At 51.0% G+C, this 22,555-nt stretch overlaps 1 protein-coding gene across 4 annotated transcripts in view; it reads left to right on the top strand.

Moving 5' to 3' along the window:
- The window catches only part of ILDR2 (immunoglobulin like domain containing receptor 2), a 1,152,771-nt gene that overhangs the window by 759,201 nt on the left and 371,015 nt on the right, over positions 1-22,555 (top strand). For all 4 annotated transcript variants that reach the window (XR_011283425.1, XM_069635971.1, XM_069635970.1 and 1 more), the window contains exon 4: positions 11,615-11,671. Coding sequence is in view for 3 of the 4 variants with exons in the window: in XM_069635971.1 (XP_069492072.1) it covers positions 11,615-11,671 (57 nt within the window). In the remaining variant the exon portion in view is untranslated. The remainder of the gene's footprint in view (positions 1-11,614; positions 11,672-22,555) is intronic.

Below are 22,555 nucleotides of genomic sequence, written 5' to 3' on the forward strand. Positions count from 1 at the left end.
AAGGCAGATCAGAAACATGATTGCTAATGAGATGTCCAAGATATTTGTACTCATTAACAACCTGAAGTGGTCTCTGCTGGAGTGTCCATTTGGGCTTGTAGAGGATCTTGTGTTGCTTGTCACTGTCAATTAGAATCTTACAATTGGATTGATTGTGAATAGGTTGCTGTCTGCATAAAGGCCCAATTGGGTTAGGAGGGCCTGTAGGCTCCTGGGTGGCTTAGCAAGAAGCACAACGCCATCTGCATAGAACAGCCAGGGGATACACTGACCTCCTAACTTCAGGGAATCAGAGATGACTTCAGTGAATCGATGCTGCATGTCTTACAGTTTTCCGCAATTAGGGACTCTGTCCCGCAGTTTGCAAAGTGGCTGTGCGGGACGCAGGTTGGACAACCTGCCTCCAGCACAGTCACTCTGCAAACTGAAGTGGCCGTCTACACAGCATAGCACTGCCACCTGCTGCTTTCTTTCTCCGGGCGGCTTTGCAGCCCTGGCTCCTTTTGAGCCTGCAGGTCGAGCTGTAATGCTCTGACATCTGCTTCATTGAAATGCTGATGCTTTGTTCCTGGGGTCGAGATGGTCATGTTTGCAGTTACAAATCGTGACCATCACCTCCCAGGGACAAACCATTTGCATTTCAATTAAGCCAGGAATTAAGAGCCATTAACAAATTTAAATTACAAAAAGGGGCGGGCCAAACGTGAATGACGTTGTGACGCCATCACCGCCTTGTGGGCAAGTGTCCTGCAAAAGACTATCAAAGATTGTTTGGACACACAACGCCACTTAAAGGCTGCGCGTCAGGTTTATAGTGTGCAAAGTTAGCTTAGGAGTTTGTTGTCCGTCAGTGGGATGATTTGCAATCTCAACAGCAGGCTGCTTATCAGTGACAAGCCGGTAAAGGCCCGGCATAATGATTTAACGGGAGCGTATCACTGTAAAACTCTAGCAAACTATTCAGAGATGGAAAACAAAACACAGGTTAAGAGAATATCAAGTTACCATATATCGGTGCACCCGCTCCCAGCAATCAGCCAGACAGCACTTGAGAAAGCACTTGCTGATTGCGTGCGACCCCTGGATTTAAAGGATGCTGGGAAGGGGCCGTGGCCAAATGTAGATAACACTGAAAATGGAGAAAAAAAGGGTATAATTACTCGTTGTGCTTATAAAAGGATAAGGATGAGGGTGGTTACATGAATAAAGTCCTTGTATAACTTTTCGGAGGGAGTCCATACCAGGAGGTAAGGCAATGCAAAGTTAGGCAGCAGTTCCAGCAGCAAGACAGCACTTGAGAAAGCATTTATGCGCGCGTGCAAATCGCGCTTGTTCTTCTTCTTGCTGATAGATTTATATCTATCAGCGGTGATTTTGGATACCGAGGCTTGAGCCTCATTACTCCATCTCCTTGGGTTGAGTATGTAGTCGTGGGTTTGTATTCTTCTTGGTCTGTGTGGTCTTCTCACAGTAGGGCTGGTTTCACAGGGTCTTTGCAGTGATGGGCCGCGGGTAGCGGTCGAAGGGGTTTGCAGTGGTGGCAGTGAGTCTTCTGATCAGAGGGTTCGGGTTTTGATCTAGTCCTTGGCAGACGTTCTTACTCAGCTTCGCTAGATGTTTGTCCAACATCTCGATGTGCAGGTCTCTGTGAAGGTCTGCTATCCTTGTGAAGATTGGAGCTCCAGACGATATCCGCAGGGCCTTGTTATGGACTATCTGAAGACTCTTCCGGTGTCGCTCATGGCAGGTCATCCGTGCTGTGGAGGCATACGTCAGGGTTGGTATGATGATCGCCTTCTAGACGTTGTTCTTTGTCCGGAGGGGCATGGACTTGGTCTTCAGGAGTGGGTACAGCGCTGCCATCTTTCCTGCTGCCTTCTGCTGAGTATTCTCGATGTGGCTTTCCCAGTTGAGTTTGCTGTCCAGGGTCACACAGAGGTAGCGGCTGCTGCTCTCCCATTTGATGGTCTCCCCGTTGAGGCTGATGTGTGGGTGCTCCTTGATCTTCTTTCTGGTGAACAGCGTTGCGGTTGTCTTGCTGGTGTTGAGTTCTATCCGCCAGTCGCTGTACCACTTCGCGATGGTATCCAATGAAGCTTGCAGGTTCTTCGCCACTTCCTTCTCGCTGAATGACTGGGAGATGACTGCAACATCATCTGCATACAGCGCCAGGTCGGTCTTGTGCAGATCTGTCGGGATTTCGTTGGTGAAGAGGTTGAACAGGAAGGGTCCGAGGTTCGATCCCTGTGGCACGCCTGCTCAGATGGGATGTGATGAGGACATCTCAGACCGCATGGCGACATGGAAGGTGCGGCCTCCTAGGTAGCTTGCAATCGTCTTCACCAGTTAGTTCGGAAATCTCAAGTCAATCATCTTGTGCAGCAGTCCCTTGTGCCAGACTCGGTTGAATGCTTTGGCGATATCCAGGAAGACGATTCCTGTGTACTGCTTGATGTTGAATCCATGGCTGATGGTGTCCACCACTCTCAGTAGCTAATGAGTCGTTGCATGCTCCTTCCGAAATCCAAACTGTTCCTTTGCTAGTAGATTTCTTTTGGAGGTGAAGTCGCTGTGTTGAGCGAGGAGGACCTTCTCCAGGAGCTTCGATAATCCAGAAAGCAGGCTTATGGGGTGGTATTTCGCTGGATCCCTGAGTGGTTTGCCTGCCTTTGGGAAAATGATGACCCTTGCTTCTTTCCAGGAACTCGGGAAGTGCTGGAGCCTCATGCATGCATTGAAGATCTCTGGGAGGTGTTCCATTGATGCTGGTGGGAGGTTCTTGATTGCCAGGTTGATTATTCCCTCGCTCCCTGGTGCCTTGCCGTTCGCCAGCTTTGCACGCGTCCCCTGGATTTAAAGAATGCTGGGAAGGGGGCGTAGCCAAATGTAGATAACACTGAAAATGGAGAAAAAAAAGTGTATAATTACTCGTTGTGTGTATACAAGGATAAGGATGGTTAAATGAATAAAGTCCTTGTATAACTCTTCAGAGTGGGTCCATACCCGGAGGTAAGGCAATCCAAAGTTAGGCAACAGTTCCAGCAGCAAGACAGCACTTGAGAAGGCACTTGCTGAATGGGTGCACGTAAATTCATGCAACCGCTGGATTTAAAGGATGGTGGGAAAGCGGCGTGGCCAAATGTAGATAACGCTGAAAATGAAAAAAGGGGTATAATTACTCGTTGTGCTTATAAAAGGATATGTATGAGGGTGCTTAAAAGAATAAAGTCCTTGTATAACTCTTCAGAGGGGGTCCATACCAGGAGGTAAGGCAATCCAAAGTTAGGCAGCAATTCGAGCAGCAGGACGAGCATGAAGACATCACTTGAGGAGGAACTTGCTGAATGCGCGTGTGCGCAGATGTGCATGACCGCTGGATTTAAAGGATGCTGGGAAGGGGTGTGGCCAAATGTAGATAATTCCGGAGGTAAGGCAATCCAAAGTTAGGCAGCAGTTCGAGCAGCAGGACGAGCAGCAAGACATCACTTGAGGAGGCCCTTGCTGAATGCATCTCCATCTTTGAACTGTTATTGTGATACTAATGTACGGTGATAAAAATGCAGCAATTAAAATGCAATGGATGATTTGCTGATGACCTCTTAACCTGATATAAATTTACAAGACTTTTAGCCTTTTCTGACAAGCATGGTGGTGCGGGTAAAGAGTGGCGGTAATGGATTAACCGTCACTTTTACCGCACCACCATAAACTGAGGTTGGAGGGTGCAGGGTTGAAGGAAAAACCGGCAGCACTTGAGTGGAGGTTTTCTCCAGAAAAATTGAGAGTTTACAGCAGAATCAATGAACACCCGTGTGAAATACTCCAAACCCCGATGGAGTAATATAGGACTACAAAATGAGGACTAACATACCACCCCGCCACTCGTTATTTGGTGGAATTACCGCGAGAAAAGGAATGGAGCTAACCACTATACTTGAGAGTCTTTATGCTGTCAATGGAGGCCCTAATCTTTGTAGATTGTACATATTATAAATTAACATTTTTTAAGTTTGTTGGCTAGGAATAACAAGCCTGCTAACATGTTTAAAGGGAAAAGGTGGCAGCGCGTCAACTTCTGCAAATACGGTAGTCATAGCAGCTGCATTTACAGCAATGAGATATTTGAAGCATTAAGATCCACATATGGTAAATTGGTTATTCGCAACCCGGGCAAGGGTGCTTAGCCAGTCAGGTGGCTGGAACAGCGGGCGAGAATACACATTCTCTGGCTGCTGCTTCCAGCCACCCGAGGCCTGCCCCCATTTCTTTTCTTGTGGGGAGGATACAAGGAGCCTCTCCCCGTTGCTTTCCCAACCACTCTCCCACTAACCAATCTTTACCACTATGTTACACTCAAATGTAGGTCACTCATTTAATTTAAACATTTCGATTTTAGTTGTTTTAAATCCAATTTCCCTTAAGCTGCTGACATCCCCAGCTATTTTTTTTATATATACATTAAATAATTACTTCCTTCAAGTCATTTCAGAATATAGTTTTACATTGTATCCACCTCTTAGCAAGTCTTTCCTTGGCCTGGTTTGGGTTCATTTGTTCAGTTCTACACAAAAATCTGGTGGTTTTAAAACGCCGGCTTTCTGATAGTGGTGAGCACCAGTATTGCATCCATTTTTGACATTAAGAAAATTAATTCCCCACAGTTCTGGGTTGCTTTTGGCAATCAGCATTGCCATTCCCAATGGTTTCAGGCTACTGTGTGTGTAGCCCAATGGTGGTTTTAGGCAGTGCCCTCCTGTGCTCACAACATAGGCAAAAATGGGTGGCAGCCTACCCTTCATGTTTTCCCTGTGCACTCTCTGGGGAGTTCTGGCCATCATGATGTTTTCAATGCCAGTAATGCACAGTTTTATGGTAGGGCTTGGATGCATTGGTAAAAACATCCCACAGGCTTAACACCAACGACTGCTAAATGCCCCAACTGTACCAAATATTCTGTATGTTTTTGTAAACACTTGTAACTGTAACTTATCGTTCATGTAAGTCATCCAACATTGTAACGTAAGAAATGTTTTGATATATGTGAAATATCTCACATGTAAGTCCTCTGACATTGTAACATAAGAAATGCTTGATATATGATTCTGTAACATAAGAAATGTAACTTATTTATGTACCTGCAACCCAAGATTTATTTTCTGTAAGCGCCCAGTTGCTTAATGGCCAGGTGCGCTCTATAAATAACTAAACAATACAATACAACAATATAATGTAAGGAGAGTGAAATAACATTCTTCCAATGGCATCTAACAAATTCATTAAAATAATTAAAAGGGCAAAAGAGGTGAAACATGTGAAGTAAAGATATAAGAAGGAATGACAAGAGAAAAACATTTACCATCTAACATAGTTCATAAAAAATAAAACGTGTTTCCCTCAAAAATTGAAAGAAATTAGTATCAATTTTAAGTGATGTAAAGACATAGTATTTAAAAATACATTCATAAAGATGATAAATTACAAGTAACATAAAAAATGCTATACATTTAAAAACACGTTCATAAAAACTTTACATTTTATTAATAGGTGCTGCATTTTTTAAATTAAGAAATGCTACACTATTCAAAATAATTTTCTTCTAAGTTGAGACTTTGCAAGAAGTTGACAGTTGCTATGTTAATCATTAGATTATGAGAGTGAAATATAGCTTCCCACAAGGCGTCAGATGTTAAGATACAGTAATCGAATAAGAATCAAACTAAATGATTTTTTCTTTCATGGAGTAGAGCAGGGCATTCAAAGATCAAATGTCTGATGTTTTCATACTGATCTGCCTTGAGGCAGAACCTGAATGTTAAGCTGCGTCAATTTGTTTGCGTCTAGCACGAACATCTTTAGTGTTCCAAAGATCTAGACGGAATCTCATAAACAGGTTTTTCAGTGAGGATGCCGGAAACTTGTTTAAATAAGGTTCCTGTTTATTAAAGCTTTTTGTCAGTAATTGATGTGTCTTGAAAAGCTTCAGCTTAAAGCAATTTCCTTTCGCAATAATCTAGTCATACAACCAGAGTTTTGTTTTTGCTCTTACCGTATTGCTGAGTAGGGCCATCTCGGACACTCCTATGAGTTCCATAGTAGCCTGTGTTTTTCCCTCCAGGTACGCATGTTTTTATGTTGGGAAGAGATTGCATAGTTCGATATGGTACTCATGAGACAGTCCTTTTTTGAATGTGAGAGATATCTCCTATATGCGGATAACAGTTTCCACATGTATGTGGAATTTAAGGAGGCAAGTCCCAATTCATGCCTAATAGAACACATAGGAGTAGAATTGGGAAATGTTAGGACTGTCCTCCAAAAGAGACCCTCCATCCTTAGCCAGAATATCTCGGGGCTTGGTGTTCTAGTTTCGGCACTGTAGACAAGAATTGGCGTGACCTTAGGCTTGTAAAAGGTTACTACTACAGTTTTTAATGTAAATGTGCCATATTTTGCTTGCAAAATCTTGGCTTGGGAAATTGCAGTTTCAATTTTTTTCCAAAGGTCTTGGAAATAAGGCAGATCAGAAACATGATTGCTAATGAGATGTCCAAGATATTTGTACTCATTAACAACCTGAAGTGGTCTCTGCTGGAGTGTCCATTTGGGCTTGTAGAGGATCTTGTGTTGCTTGTCACTGTCAATTAGAATCTTACAATTGGATTGATTGTGAATAGGTTGCTGTCTGCATAAAGGCCCAATTGGGTTAGGAGGGCCTGTAGGCTCCTGGGTGGCTTAGCAAGAAGCACAACGCCATCTGCATAGAACAGCCAGGGGATACACTGACCTCCTAACTTCAGGGAATCAGAGATGACTTCAGTGAATCGATGCTGCATGTCTTACAGTTTTCCGCAATTAGGGACTCTGTCCCGCAGTTTGCAAAGTGGCTGTGCGGGACGCAGGTTGGACAACCTGCCTCCAGCACAGTCACTCTGCAAACTGAAGTGGCCGTCTACACAGCATAGCACTGCCACCTGCTGCTTTCTTTCTCCGGGCGGCTTTGCAGCCCTGGCTCCTTTTGAGCCTGCAGGTCGAGCTGTAATGCTCTGACATCTGCTTCATTGAAATGCTGATGCTTTGTTCCTGGGGTCGAGATGGTCATGTTTGCAGTTACAAATCGTGACCATCACCTCCCAGGGACAAACCATTTGCATTTCAATTAAGCCAGGAATTAAGAGCCATTAACAAATTTAAATTACAAAAAGGGGCGGGCCAAACGTGAATGACGTTGTGACGCCATCACCGCCTTGTGGGCAAGTGTCCTGCAAAAGACTATCAAAGATTGTTTGGACACACAACGCCACTTAAAGGCTGCGCGTCAGGTTTATAGTGTGCAAAGTTAGCTTAGGAGTTTGTTGTCCGTCAGTGGGATGATTTGCAATCTCAACAGCAGGCTGCTTATCAGTGACAAGCCGGTAAAGGCCCGGCATAATGATTTAACGGGAGCGTATCACTGTAAAACTCTAGCAAACTATTCAGAGATGGAAAACAAAACACAGGTTAAGAGAATATCAAGTTACCATATATCGGTGCACCCGCTCCCAGCAATCAGCCAGACAGCACTTGAGAAAGCACTTGCTGATTGCGTGCGACCCCTGGATTTAAAGGATGCTGGGAAGGGGCCGTGGCCAAATGTAGATAACACTGAAAATGGAGAAAAAAAGGGTATAATTACTCGTTGTGCTTATAAAAGGATAAGGATGAGGGTGGTTACATGAATAAAGTCCTTGTATAACTTTTCGGAGGGAGTCCATACCAGGAGGTAAGGCAATGCAAAGTTAGGCAGCAGTTCCAGCAGCAAGACAGCACTTGAGAAAGCATTTATGCGCGCGTGCAAATCGCGCTTGTTCTTCTTCTTGCTGATAGATTTATATCTATCAGCGGTGATTTTGGATACCGAGGCTTGAGCCTCATTACTCCATCTCCTTGGGTTGAGTATGTAGTCGTGGGTTTGTATTCTTCTTGGTCTGTGTGGTCTTCTCACAGTAGGGCTGGTTTCACAGGGTCTTTGCAGTGATGGGCCGCGGGTAGCGGTCGAAGGGGTTTGCAGTGGTGGCAGTGAGTCTTCTGATCAGAGGGTTCGGGTTTTGATCTAGTCCTTGGCAGACGTTCTTACTCAGCTTCGCTAGATGTTTGTCCAACATCTCGATGTGCAGGTCTCTGTGAAGGTCTGCTATCCTTGTGAAGATTGGAGCTCCAGACGATATCCGCAGGGCCTTGTTATGGACTATCTGAAGACTCTTCCGGTGTCGCTCATGGCAGGTCATCCGTGCTGTGGAGGCATACGTCAGGGTTGGTATGATGATCGCCTTCTAGACGTTGTTCTTTGTCCGGAGGGGCATGGACTTGGTCTTCAGGAGTGGGTACAGCGCTGCCATCTTTCCTGCTGCCTTCTGCTGAGTATTCTCGATGTGGCTTTCCCAGTTGAGTTTGCTGTCCAGGGTCACACAGAGGTAGCGGCTGCTGCTCTCCCATTTGATGGTCTCCCCGTTGAGGCTGATGTGTGGGTGCTCCTTGATCTTCTTTCTGGTGAACAGCGTTGCGGTTGTCTTGCTGGTGTTGAGTTCTATCCGCCAGTCGCTGTACCACTTCGCAATGGTATCCAATGAAGCTTGCAGGTTCTTCGCCACTTCCTTCTCGCTGAATGACTGGGAGATGACTGCAACATCATCTGCATACAGCGCCAGGTCGGTCTTGTGGAGATCTGTCGGGATTTCGTTGGTGAAGAGGTTGAACAGGAAGGGTCCGAGGTTCGATCCCTGTGGCACGCCTGCTCAGATGGGATGTGATGAGGACATCTCAGACCGCATGGCGACATGGAAGGTGCGGCCTCCTAGGTAGCTTGCAATCGTCTTCACCAGTTAGTTCGGAAATCTCAAGTCAATCATCTTGTGCAGCAGTCCCTTGTGCCAGACTCGGTTGAATGCTTTGGCGATATCCAGGAAGACGATTCCTGTGTACTGCTTGATGTTGAATCCATGGCTGATGGTGTCCACCACTCTCAGTAGCTAATGAGTCGTTGCATGCTCCTTCCGAAATCCAAACTGTTCCTTTGCTAGTAGATTTCTTTTGGAGGTGAAGTCGCTGTGTTGAGCGAGGAGGACCTTCTCCAGGAGCTTCGATAATCCAGAAAGCAGGCTTATGGGGTGGTATTTCGCTGGATCCCTGAGTGGTTTGCCTGCCTTTGGGAAAATGATGACCCTTGCTTCTTTCCAGGAACTCGGGAAGTGCTGGAGCCTCATGCATGCATTGAAGATCTCTGGGAGGTGTTCCATTGATGCTGGTGGGAGGTTCTTGATTGCCAGGTTGATTATTCCCTCGCTCCCTGGTGCCTTGCCGTTCGCCAGCTTTGCACGCGTCCCCTGGATTTAAAGAATGCTGGGAAGGGGGCGTAGCCAAATGTAGATAACACTGAAAATGGAGAAAAAAAAGTGTATAATTACTCGTTGTGTGTATACAAGGATAAGGATGGTTAAATGAATAAAGTCCTTGTATAACTCTTCAGAGTGGGTCCATACCCGGAGGTAAGGCAATCCAAAGTTAGGCAACAGTTCCAGCAGCAAGACAGCACTTGAGAAGGCACTTGCTGAATGGGTGCACGTAAATTCATGCAACCGCTGGATTTAAAGGATGGTGGGAAAGCGGCGTGGCCAAATGTAGATAACGCTGAAAATGAAAAAAGGGGTATAATTACTCGTTGTGCTTATAAAAGGATATGTATGAGGGTGCTTAAAAGAATAAAGTCCTTGTATAACTCTTCAGAGGGGGTCCATACCAGGAGGTAAGGCAATCCAAAGTTAGGCAGCAATTCGAGCAGCAGGACGAGCATGAAGACATCACTTGAGGAGGAACTTGCTGAATGCGCGTGTGCGCAGATGTGCATGACCGCTGGATTTAAAGGATGCTGGGAAGGGGTGTGGCCAAATGTAGATAATTCCGGAGGTAAGGCAATCCAAAGTTAGGCAGCAGTTCGAGCAGCAGGACGAGCAGCAAGACATCACTTGAGGAGGCCCTTGCTGAATGCATCTCCATCTTTGAACTGTTATTGTGATACTAATGTACGGTGATAAAAATGCAGCAATTAAAATGCAATGGATGATTTGCTGATGACCTCTTAACCTGATATAAATTTACAAGACTTTTAGCCTTTTCTGACAAGCATGGTGGTGCGGGTAAAGAGTGGCGGTAATGGATTAACCGTCACTTTTACCGCACCACCATAAACTGAGGTTGGAGGGTGCAGGGTTGAAGGAAAAACCGGCAGCACTTGAGTGGAGGTTTTCTCCAGAAAAATTGAGAGTTTACAGCAGAATCAATGAACACCCGTGTGAAATACTCCAAACCCCGATGGAGTAATATAGGACTACAAAATGAGGACTAACATACCACCCCGCCACTCGTTATTTGGTGGAATTACCGCGAGAAAAGGAATGGAGCTAACCACTATACTTGAGAGTCTTTATGCTGTCAATGGAGGCCCTAATCTTTGTAGATTGTACATATTATAAATTAACATTTTTTAAGTTTGTTGGCTAGGAATAACAAGCCTGCTAACATGTTTAAAGGGAAAAGGTGGCAGCGCGTCAACTTCTGCAAATACGGTAGTCATAGCAGCTGCATTTACAGCAATGAGATATTTGAAGCATTAAGATCCACATATGGTAAATTGGTTATTCGCAACCCGGGCAAGGGTGCTTAGCCAGTCAGGTGGCTGGAACAGCGGGCGAGAATACACATTCTCTGGCTGCTGCTTCCAGCCACCCGAGGCCTGCCCCCATTTCTTTTCTTGTGGGGAGGATACAAGGAGCCTCTCCCCGTTGCTTTCCCAACCACTCTCCCACTAACCAATCTTTACCACTTAGCCACCCACTCCCTCCCACTTATCTGCTGGACCAGAGCTTTGTGCTCCAGTCCTGGTGTTCCTCCCGTCTCCCGGCCACCAAGGAAATAGAAAAGAGACTTAGTCCCTTTTCTCTATGGTGGTGGCCATCTTTTTTCCATTTGTTCGCCCTCAGGAGATTGGCTGTGCAAGTGACACCAATCTTGCAAAGGGAAAAAAAAACATTTGCATCCCGGATAAACCCCGAGGTACGTATGGCTTTCACCCCCGCTGTGGGGACCGGACATGGCCTCTAACGGCCCACAGCCCTTGGTAATGCCCTCGCCTGGCTGGCCGTTAGAGGCCATCTCCGCCCCGCACAGCAGGGGTGAAAGCCATATTATCGACGATTATACGCTCTCTCGAATAAGTGTGTGCAGTGGTAAGAAAGCATCAGATTGACATATCTTCACAATATTTAGCGGATAAGTATCCAAAGAACCGACACATTAATGACGGATAAACATGTTTACCCGCCTATTTATCTCATTATTTCTCTCATCTCCCCCTTCTGTTTTCCAGAGCTGGATCCCCCCAGATGCCAAAAGGTGTTGCTTTAGCTGGGCATCGAAATAAAGATGTCTGAGAACTCAATGTGTGCCAATGATTTGTTGACCTGTCTGTTTTCATCCTCCAAAGCTCTGGCTCAGTTTGGGGGGCGGGGGGTGGCACTGGATTTCAGAGGGCATTTATCCAGCAGTAACCTCTGTGTCTTTCTCTTTCTGCTCTCTCTTTCAGGCAAGACAGGGGTGCTTGCTGATCTTTTGCCCAGTTTTGAAGTTGAAATTATGCCAGGTACCTGCTGCTTTATCTAATTGCCTGTCTGTCTTCTGTCCTTCTTCCATCTCTTCACTGCCTGTTCCTACTCATCCGGGTTCTCTCCTTTGGAGAAACTTCCAGATGATTCCGGTAGCCTCTGGAACCTGGATTCTAATGCCATGTATTATTGTACCTTGGTGTCAGTTTGCTATTTCTATTTGACCAATCAAATTTCTCCTGCTTTTTCCAGTGAACATATAGGGTGGTACTATGGAATGCATTGCGGAGGACGCGCAACGCAAACAGAGTTGCAAGCGTTGCGGCAGCCGCATTAAATTCCTTTGCGTGAGAAAGTCTAAGGAAGATTTAGTGGACAAGCTCTTCAACATTAATGCATCGGTGCACAGGTGCATACACATTGCTTATTTCCATGCATTTCCTTTTGCACCAAAATGTGCAATGTGCACAGGCGTCAGCACATTCATCATGTTGCAGCAGCGGTGCACTCAGGGGTGGACTGGGAACCAAAAGAAGCCCTGGAAATAATGTTCAAAGTGGCCCCATATGACACATTTTCAGCAAGCCCAATCCTTTTCCTATGAGAAAATGTGTAAATAAAATAGGTTACCACACAAAAGAGACTAGGGTGCAGAGGCCCGCCAGGAATTCTCCAGAGTTCCATATATTGTCTAGGGAGGATGGCTCAGGGGCAATGTGCTCACCTTGGAAGCAAGACGACACAGAGCACCACAGGTTCGAAACCTCAGGTTGTTAAGCACGTTATAAATAACCTATCATATCATAGGCCTGTCCAACCATGGGTGCACTACTCATTCCTTAATGCATGCTTATCCCAAGACACTTTTGCAGCCATTCATGCACTGCGCCGTCAGCAAAGTGTTCCCCGGCTTTGCCCATGTAGTCTGCAGTCCAGAAACCCATGTGCAGCTATTGGATGCAATCGAAAACATTTGATAACCTTTGAGGTGGAATTTAAACTTGCTCTGTTATCTTTGGATTTGGCAAATGACATTGGCTATTCCCTGTAGTGATTAACAGGGTAATTCATAGAAATTTGCACAAAAGTGGTGCACGCGACTGGCGCACAGCGTGCCCGTGCGAACGTCTGCGCCAGCTGCGTGCGCTAAAATTGATTTCCGCGCACAGCGTATTCATGGATTTTCGCATCCAAAACCAGCCGTGGCGCAGCGTGGCGCAGCGACCCTGCAGCAGCGCCAGTTACGCCCCCAAGAATGCCCTCGCGCAAGGAAAAGCCTTCAAAATCCACAAATAATCGCAAAGGGCTGCGCTAACCCTGGACCAGTTCACAGGGCTGGCAAACAGCAAACGCCAAGCGGGGAACGTGTATTTCAGTGGTTCGCGGGAAGTTCCACACGTGATTGTCCTGTGTACGTGTGCATCAGGGGTGCGTGGGAAGTATCACACGCAAAATCAGCAGGGTATGTGTATTTCAGGGGTGCGCGGGAAGTATCACACGCAATTCCAGCAGGGTACGTGTATTTCCGGGGTGCGCGGGAAGTATCACACGCGATTCCAGCAGGGAACGTGTATTACAGGGGTGCGCGTGAAGTTCCACACATGATTTCAGCAGGGTACGTGTATTTCAGGGGTGCGCGGGAATTTCCACACGCGATTGGCCCCGTGCGAGCAGGGTACGTGTATTTCAGGGGTGCGCGGGAAGTTCCACACGTGATTGGCCCCGTGCGAGCAGGGTACGCGTATACCAGGGGTGCGCAGGAAGTTCCACACGCGATTTCAGCAGGGTACGTGTATTGCAGGGGTGCGCGGGAAGTTCCACACGTCATTGGCCCCGTGCGAGCAGGGTACGCGTATTCCAGGGGTGCGCAGGAAGTTCCACACGCGATTGGCCCCGTGCGAGCAGGGTACGTGTATTTCAGGGGTGCACGGGAAGTTCCACATGCGATTTCAGCAGGGTACGTGCATTTCAGGGGTGCGCAGGAAGTTCCCCACGCGATTGGCCCTTTGCGAGCAGGGTACGTGTATTTCAGGGGTGCGCGGGAAGTTCCACACACGATTTCCCCCTTGCGAGCAGGGTACGTGTATTTCAGGGGTGCGCGGGAAGTTCCACACGCGATTTCAGCAGGGTACGTGTATTTCAGGGGTGCGCAGGAAGTTCCACACGCGATTGGCCCCGTGCGAGCAGGGTACGTGTATTTCAGGGGTGCGCGGGAAGTTTCACACGCGATTCCATCAGGGTACGTGTATTTCAGGGGTGCGCGGGAAGTTCCACACGCGATTGGCCCCGTGCGAGCAGGGTACGTGTATTCCAGGGGTGCACGGGAAGTTCCACACGCGATTGGCCCCGTGCAAGCAGGGTACGTGTATTTCAGGGGTGCGCGGGAAGTTCCACACGCGATTGGCCCCGTGCGAGCAGGGTTCGTGTATTCCAGGGGTGCGCGGGAAGTTCCACACGCGATTGGCCCCGTGCGAGCAGGGTACGTGTATTTCAGGGGTTCGCGGGAAGTTCCACACGCGATTTCAGCAGGGTACGTGTATTTCAGGGGTGCGCAGGAAGTTCCACACGCAATTGCCCCGTGCAAGCAGGGTACGTGTATTCCAGGGGTGCGCGGGAAGTTCCACACGAGATTTCAGCAGGGTACGTGTATTTCAGGGGTGCGCGGGAAGTTCCACATGCGATTTCAGCAGGGTACGTGTATTTCAGGGGTTCTGGGGAGTACTACACGTGAATTGGCCATGTGGGTCCTCCCAGGTGTTCGCTCTACAACCTTCACGGCCCCTGCAGGCAGCCCACACCACGGGGGACTACCCTGCACCCCTGCTCATGTCCCGCAGGCAGCCCATCCACCATGGGCATGCCCCCCAGCCAACCCACATGTCACCTTGCACTACTGATCAACAATGCATGTCTCCCAGCACCCCCGACCCCCCAGCAGTCAGGGGCTCCCTCCACCAGGCCCCCACTCATGTCCCCCTGCACCCCCACCCCCCAGCAGTGCAGGGGCAGCCTCCACCAGGCCCCCACTCATGTCTCCCACCACCCCCTACCCCCCAGCAGTCAGGGGCAGCCTCCACCAGGCCCCCACTCATGTCCCTCTGCACCCCCACCCCCCAGCCGTGCAGGGGCAGCCTCCACCAGGCCCCCACCCATGTCTACCACCACCCCCACCCCCCAGCCACCAGGGGCAGCCTCTGCCAGGCCCCCACTCATATCTCCCACCACCCCCACCCCCCAGCAGTGCAGGGGCAGCCTCCACCAGGCCCCCACTCATGTCTACCACCACCCCCACCCCCCAGCAGTGTAGGGGCAGCCTCCACCAGGCCCCCACTCATGTCCCCCTGCACCCCCACCCCCCAGCAGTGCAGGGGCATCCTCCACCAGGCCCCCACTCATGTCTCCCACCACCCCTACCCCCCAGCAGTCAGGGGCAGCCTCCACCAGGCCCCCACTCATGTCCCCCTGCACCCCCACCCCCCAGCAGTGCAGGAGCAGCCTCCACCAGGCCCCCACCCATGTCTACCACCACCCCCACCCCCCAGCCACCAGGGGCAGCCTCCACCAGGCCCCCACTCATGTCTCCCACCACCCCCACCCCCCAGCACTGCAGGGCAGCCTCCACTAGGCCCCCACTCATGTCTACCACCACCCCCACCCCCCGGCAGTCAGGGGCAGCCCCCACCAGGTCCCCACTCATGTCCCCCTGCACCCCCACCCCCCAGCAGTGCAGGGGCAGCCTCCACCAGGCCCCCACCCATGTCTACCACCACCCCCACCCCCCAGCCACCAGGGGCAGCCTCCACCAGGCTCCCAATCATGTCTCCCACCACCCCCACTGCCCAGCAGTGCAGGGGCAGCCTCAACCAGGCCCCCACTCATGTCTACCACCACCCCCACCCCCAGCAGTGCAGGGGCAGCCTCCACCAGGCCCCCACTCATGTCTCCCACCACCCTCACCCCCCAGCCACCAGGGGTAGCCTCCCCAGGCCCCCACTCATGTCCCCCTGCACCCCCACCCCCCAGCAGTGCAGGGGAAGCCTCCACCAGGCCCCCACTCATGTCTCCCACCACCCCCTACCCCCCAGCAGTCAGGGGCACCCTCCACCAGGCCCCCACTCATGTCCAACTCATGTCTCCCACCACCCCCCAGCCACCAGGGGCAGCCTCCACCAGGCCCTCACTCATGTCTCCCACCACCCCCTACCCCCAGCAGTCAGGGGCACCCTCCACCAGGCCCACACTCATTTCCAACTCATGTCTCCCACCACCCTCACCCCCCAGCCACCAGGGGCAGCCTCCACCAGGCCCCCACTCACGTCTACCACCACCCCCACCCCCCAGCCACCAGGGGCAGACTCCACCAGGCCCCCACTCATGTTCCCCTGCACCCCCACTCCCCACCACTGTGGGGCACCTGCCAGCAGGCCCCCACTCATGTCCAACTCATGTTACCCTGCACCCCCACCCCCAGCACTGTGGGGCACCTGCCAGCAGGCCCCCACTCATGTACAACTCATGTTCCCCTGCACCCCCACCTCCAGCACTGTGGGGCACCTGCCAGCAGGCCCCCACTCATGTCCAACTCATGTTCCCCTGCACCCCCACCCCCAGCACTGTGGGGCACTTGCCAGCAGGCCCCCACTCATGTCCAACTCATGTTCTCCTGCACCCCCACCCCCCAGCACTGTGGGGCACCTGCCAGCAGGCCCCCACTCATGTCCAACTCATGTTCCCCAGCCAACATGTCATCACAATGTAGATCCCCGGTCCCTATGGTCAGCCTCCAAATGCAAAACACCCACCCGAGTATTGCATCCACCCACTCAGAAATGGCAATAACATGATAGAACTGCAATTGCAAGTTTGGAAACGAACACATGTCCCTCACATACACCCAATGGGTGTCAGTGAATCTCAAAACCCATATCATGATATGCATGAAACCAATGAGATGATACTACACATTGAAGTTTGATCAAAAAATATGTATTAAAGAAAACATGAATTGAATCAAAAATAAACTAACAGAAATGTTAATGTAAAAAAAGTAAAAAGAAGCACGTCCATGAAAAAATGCAAAACCAAAAATCAGAATCCAATGGAATGGTGTCCAAAGTCACAGTCCAGAAAAGAAAATCCAATGGGAAATTATAATTGAAAGCCATTGCTCCATGGGTAAATTGTAAAAAGAAAATAAAATCCAACAGTGAACTATGTACAGGTGAACAAGCCAGGGTCCATGATCCCAACAAAAGAAATGAAACATATTTAACAACACTAACTAATAGAAAATAACTATATACAAAAATGTGGCCCATTGTCCAAAAGGTCCAAAGAAAATGCAAAAACAATGGAAACCTAACACTAACTACATAACTATTTACATGGGCAGCGGGCTAGTCCAACGGCTCACTGGATGTTGTCATGGGCCAGGACATCATCAAATTCCTGTTCAATGGCTTGGAGGCGGGCATGTTCCCTGGCCCCGAGGTCTCGCAGGGATAAAGCAGTGTCCAGCTCCAACTCCCTGCGAAGACCCTCGAGGCACTCAGCCCGCCCAGTGCCCTCCGCATGGAGCTCTCCGCCCTGACCATTGTGAGCTGTTCCTCCTCTGCCCGCTGCCGCTCTGCACCTATCTGCTGGCCCAACCGCTCCCACACGGAAGCCACTCCCATTCCAGGGTTCTCCTGCCCTCTGGCCGATGCCTGCACCCCTGATGTTGATGGCCCTGAGCCATGATGCCTCCCACGTCGAGCCTGCCGCTGCCTCTGACGCAACTGCCTGTGCCAGCACGACGACATCCAGGCTATTGGTATCCACCGACGCCGTCGTGCACATGCCCTGCCCGATGATGCCGTCGCATCCTTCATCTGCTGGGGTCCAGTTGCTGGTGTGTCCACCCCTGCTGGACCTCCGACTCCCGACTGTGGCAGGGATGGGATCCCCACTGAGCTGGCTGCATTGGTCGGCGCAGGTCCACAGGGGGCCCTGGTTGCCTCTGGGCCGGAAGACGGCATGGAGAACGACTGGTGCATAGTCTCCACAGAGGAGGAGAGGGTCGCCAGATTGGCCAACACATGTAGGAAACCCCCGACCATGGCCGTTCCCAACTGGGGCACGTCGGCACGGTGCTCTCCGTGATGACGTGCATGCTCCTCCCGGGAAGCACGCAACTCATCACGAATTGCACCTGTGCGCAACGCAACGCCAATCAGGACCTTCTCCATACGGCCAGGGGTCCCCTCGTACGCAGGTGGAGGGGAGTCAGATGACATGGACATCCCCCCTACCTGCGGACGGGCCTGGGATGGGGCATCCCTGCTGGTGCATGGTGGTGCAGTCACAGTGTCAGGGACAGTGACATGCACAGGCCCCTCCACAGCGACCTGTCCTGCCTCCTGCCCCTGCCCCTGGACTGCAACATTTGCACCAGCAGGGATGCCCCCACCAGGCCCCATGTGCGCCTCAGTAGCAGCCTCCTCCTCCTCTGTGGAAACCACTAACCTGGATGGCTCCACCCCGTCTACCGCCGTTGCAAGCCCCTGTGGGGGCTCACCCACCCCTTCCGCTGCAGCCGTGGGGGCATCCCCGCCACTTTGCTCCACAGAGCCGTCTCCGCCCTCTTCTTCACGTGGCGTTGTGTAGAGGGAGACATAGAACACAAGCATCAGGGTACTGTACAATGGTCCCCTAGACAGGAAGCAATAGCAGATGAGTGGCACTGTCAAAGATCACTTCCATCATGTCCCTCCACAACACATGGCTCAGTGCAGGTAAAACACATGCGGTAACAGGCATGGCGCATGCTATGGACATTAGCATACATGTCCAAGTGATTCTTGAAACATACACTGTTGTTTTGGAACTCACATGCATCATGTGCCATGCCTATCACATGCACACACTTCACCCTAGTTTCATCCATCTGGCCTCGTACACCACAGACACAGTGGATACAAGGATGACTAGGCTGCATCAGTGAACCTGAACATTGCGACAGACATGTGTCATGCATCCCTGGCATTCACAAGTCACAGACACGCAGGTCAGACACACAGACATGGACAGCATACATGTACATGGCATCAGCACCCATCCCTCACCCATGTCCAGGAACAGAGACTGGCATGCTTTCATGTGGCCATTCCGCATAGGGCAACCCATGTTGCATTTGAACACATGCACCAACCGTGTGGTTCACACATTACTGGTCTCACATGCATGACGTTCCTGCACACACACATGCATACATGGCCTATGTCACACATACAGGCAAGTATCAGACAACCAGCACACTGCGACATGCACTGTCTCACACAGCAATGCTTTGCCACTTACCGCTCAACTCCAGACGGTTCTGCCTCTCAAGGATCTGGGCGTGGAGCGCTGGGCCTACGCGTTCCAGGACCCTCATCTGGATGGTACTCATGCGGCCCCGGCCCCCCTCCATGAGGCGCCGGGCCTTCAAGAGGGTCCTGGACCTGCAGTCATCCCAGCGCTTCTTGACATGTTGGTAGTGGCGGACTGCCACCCCGTCCGCGTTGATGGCAGTCACGATGTCCGTCCAGATCCGAGTTAGTCCTTCCTTGTTGGCGCGCTTACTTCCGAAGAGGGCATCATACTGCCCCAGGACTTGCTCCACCAGGACACCAACTTCGGTGGCAGTGAAGCTGGTGCCCCTCTGCCTCTCTGGCCGGGGGTTGCCAGTGGTGCCAGATGTTGCAGTGCCCGACATGGCAACCCCAGAGGCAGGAGTGGGTGGGCAACTGGGTCCTGGGGCTGGGCTGTGGAGCGATGGTATCCCAGTCGGGAGTCTTCTGTTCCAGCAGGGGTGGACACAGCAAATGGACCCCTGCAGATGGCTGATGTGCAGGCACCAAATGACAGGGCACGGTGGCAGCAGACAGGCAGGCAGGCAGGCAGCAGCAGATGGCTCGTGGGAGGCTGCTCGGGGCCCTGGGGGGCAGTAATTCGGCCTTTTGGGCAGGAGCGTGGTCTTCCGTGTGCTTACGCGTGGCCAGCTTGATACGGAGTGATTTGGCACGTGAAAATCCTGCACGTCTGCGTGTAAATCGAGGAAAGGCCCTTAGCGCATATGCACGTCAGCACGCATATTCGATTTCATTGGACCGTTAGCGCGTGAGCGCGTCTGTGACATGAGGCGCGCAGGTGTTTCCCTCATTACACGTGATGACAGAGCACACGTGGATTTCCACCAATCGCGTGTGGAACTTCCTGCGCACCCCAGAAATACACGTACCCAGGCCAATCGCGTGTACGCTCACTTCCCTCCGATTACACGCGATGACACTCGGACGTGCAGTTTTACCTCGTGTGCTCGCATAAGCGATTTCATTGGCCCGAGGGCCACCATGCGCAGCTGTGACGTCACGCGCATGGCCGTAGAGAATGGCGCGTGTAAAAATGAAGAGATACACGTCCAAGTGTCAAAGCGCGTAATTGGTGGAAATGGCCTCATTGCGTATGCGCGTCTGTGACGTGTGTATAAAAGGTACGTGTAGAACGCCATTTCCTTGTACGTGTTTTTCGTGGAGAGCGAGTGGGTGAAATCTGTACTTCTTGTCGGTTCACACGCGATTTACTTCACGGCGTTTCCAGTTCGTACTCCCTGTTACCTCTGACAGCTTTCTCTCTTTTCCTCTTTTTCCTGGGCCTGTTTCCTCAAACAGCGTTCCCTACTACTGTTGTCCTGTCTCCTCTGACAACGTACAATTCTTCTTTTGGCGGGGGTGTTGCCAACGCACACACGTGCATATTTTTCACGCTTTTGTTCCTGGCGGACGGTGAGTCGCGCACGTATTTAACATCTGTGCTTGCCCCGTGTGTCGCGTACCCCTTCAGAGGTCATTCTAGACTGCGTGTGACACGTATACGTTCATTCTTGTGTTCCTGGGTGCCACAGCGTAGTGCAGGTTTATTTTTCCACGCACGTGGCCTAGGAGGGGTTGCGTGCACCTTACTTCGCTTTTTTGGGGTGCCTGTGCGTTGCGTGACCCGTCATCTTTCCCCAGGGGTGACATACAGCCTTGCTAGAGCACTAGGGTACGATTACCATCTGGTACCCAACCCCTATGACCCCCAATTGCCCAGGACAATAGTTCACATCGACTCCCATACGCACAATAACATCAGTGCCATGGCTGGGAGGCGAATAAGCCGTAAGGGTGGCAAAGGTGGCCGAGCCCCAAGTGGTGGCCGTGGTGGATCCGGTAGGGGACGTGGCCGTGACTTGCAGGGTGCCCCTAGCCCCCCATGTGTGGAGGGGCAGTCAGGGACACCCATGCCCCCCCCGGTTGAGGTTACCGTGGCTGACACCATCCATGCTCAGCCCTTGTTGGACCAGCCCACTGTGGAACCAGACCTGGCACAGGGTGACTCCATGGCTGACTTCCAGGTCAGCAGGTCTAGGCCACGTGCGCCGGTGAACGTTGGTGTCATCAGGCCACGTGGATCAGGGGTAGCTAGGTCATCTGCTGCCCCGCGTAGGCAGGCTGGGGAGGCTGCAGGGGCAGATGTGGCTCCATCCACCCCACCTCTCACACACCCATCCAGGACAGTGTCGGTCCAAGTCCATCATGCTGACATTCCCCCTGACACCATCACACTTGAGATAATGCCTGCACCAACTCCCATGCTGAGTGTGCAATCCCACGCTCCTGCCCCTAGTGTCCAGAGCGGCGCAGGACACTCTGGATCCCCACCACCTTCCACGCGGAAGAGGAAGAGTGCTCGTCCAGTAGAGACTGATGCCCCAGACACGGCTACACAGTCCGGCCCGTCAAGGAAGCCCAGCTTCAATGAGGCCGAACTGAATGCACTTGTAGAGTATGTGTCCGCACATGACCGCAAAATGGTGATTGTTGCAGGATCCAAGACCACACCTGCACAACGTCAGGCACACTGGCAGACCATTGCGGACATCATAAGTGCCCTTGGAATCGTGAGGCGCACAGCTAATGAATTCTACAAGCGCTGGAATGACCTGAAGCGCAGGGCAAAGAATAAGCTGGCCTCAAGTCATGCCGCAACTCTAGTGACTGGAGGTGGGTCTCCAGCAGACGACATAGAACTCACTCCACATGAGCAGGTTGCTGGGACCTATGTCACGGAGGGACAGATCCAAGGCGTGGGAGAAGTGGCAGATTACGAGGCATTGTCCGGTGAGTGCACATGCATGTGTGTGTCATCCATGTGCATGGTGTGTGTGGGAGGGCTTCTGTTCGGGTGCCAGGGGAGGGTGTGTGTGCCTGAGTGGTTCGGCTCACCCATGTGCCTCTTCCTATACATTCTTGGCAACAGCATTTGGGTATAGCAGCATCCCTTCGGCCAACATTAGACATCCAGCCCAACACCACGCCAGTTGCCCTTGGAGTGTCATCTTGCCACAACACTGTTGCTTATTTGCCTCTGTTTATTCAGGCAGATTGTTTGCATACCACCACTTTTACTCGGGATTTCTCAGTCCTATTGTCACATGTTTGACATGGCTATAGTACAGTGGACTGGCTCAGTTTCGTGGACATGATTAGTTTGGACATGTCCCTGTGCTATAGGACCATTTTTGACTGGCAGCTGTAGGTTAAACATTTGGACCATTACAATGAAAATAATCAATTATATGAACAAACTGGACTGAATGAACAATTGGTGACCTCCTCTCCCTCTTCACTTCATGGCTAGGGTACATGCCATCTGTGTGATGGCATGTGTATTTCACCTGCCAATCACTGGCCAATGTGTGATGCCACTGCTAGGCAGCATGCAGCAAATGTGTTCATCTTCCATCTTGGCGTCATCAATGTGTGCCATCTGCCTCCCCATCACACGCAGTGACGGTGCATGCATGGGAGTGTTTTAGTCATGTGTGACATGTGTCAATCAAGTACTGTTTCTGTAGCCTC

The sequence above is a fragment of the Ambystoma mexicanum genome, chromosome 7p (genome assembly GCF_040938575.1).
Source record: "Ambystoma mexicanum isolate Mex_15411 chromosome 7p, UKY_AmexF1_1, whole genome shotgun sequence".
Taxonomy (NCBI): domain Eukaryota; kingdom Metazoa; phylum Chordata; class Amphibia; order Caudata; family Ambystomatidae; genus Ambystoma; species Ambystoma mexicanum.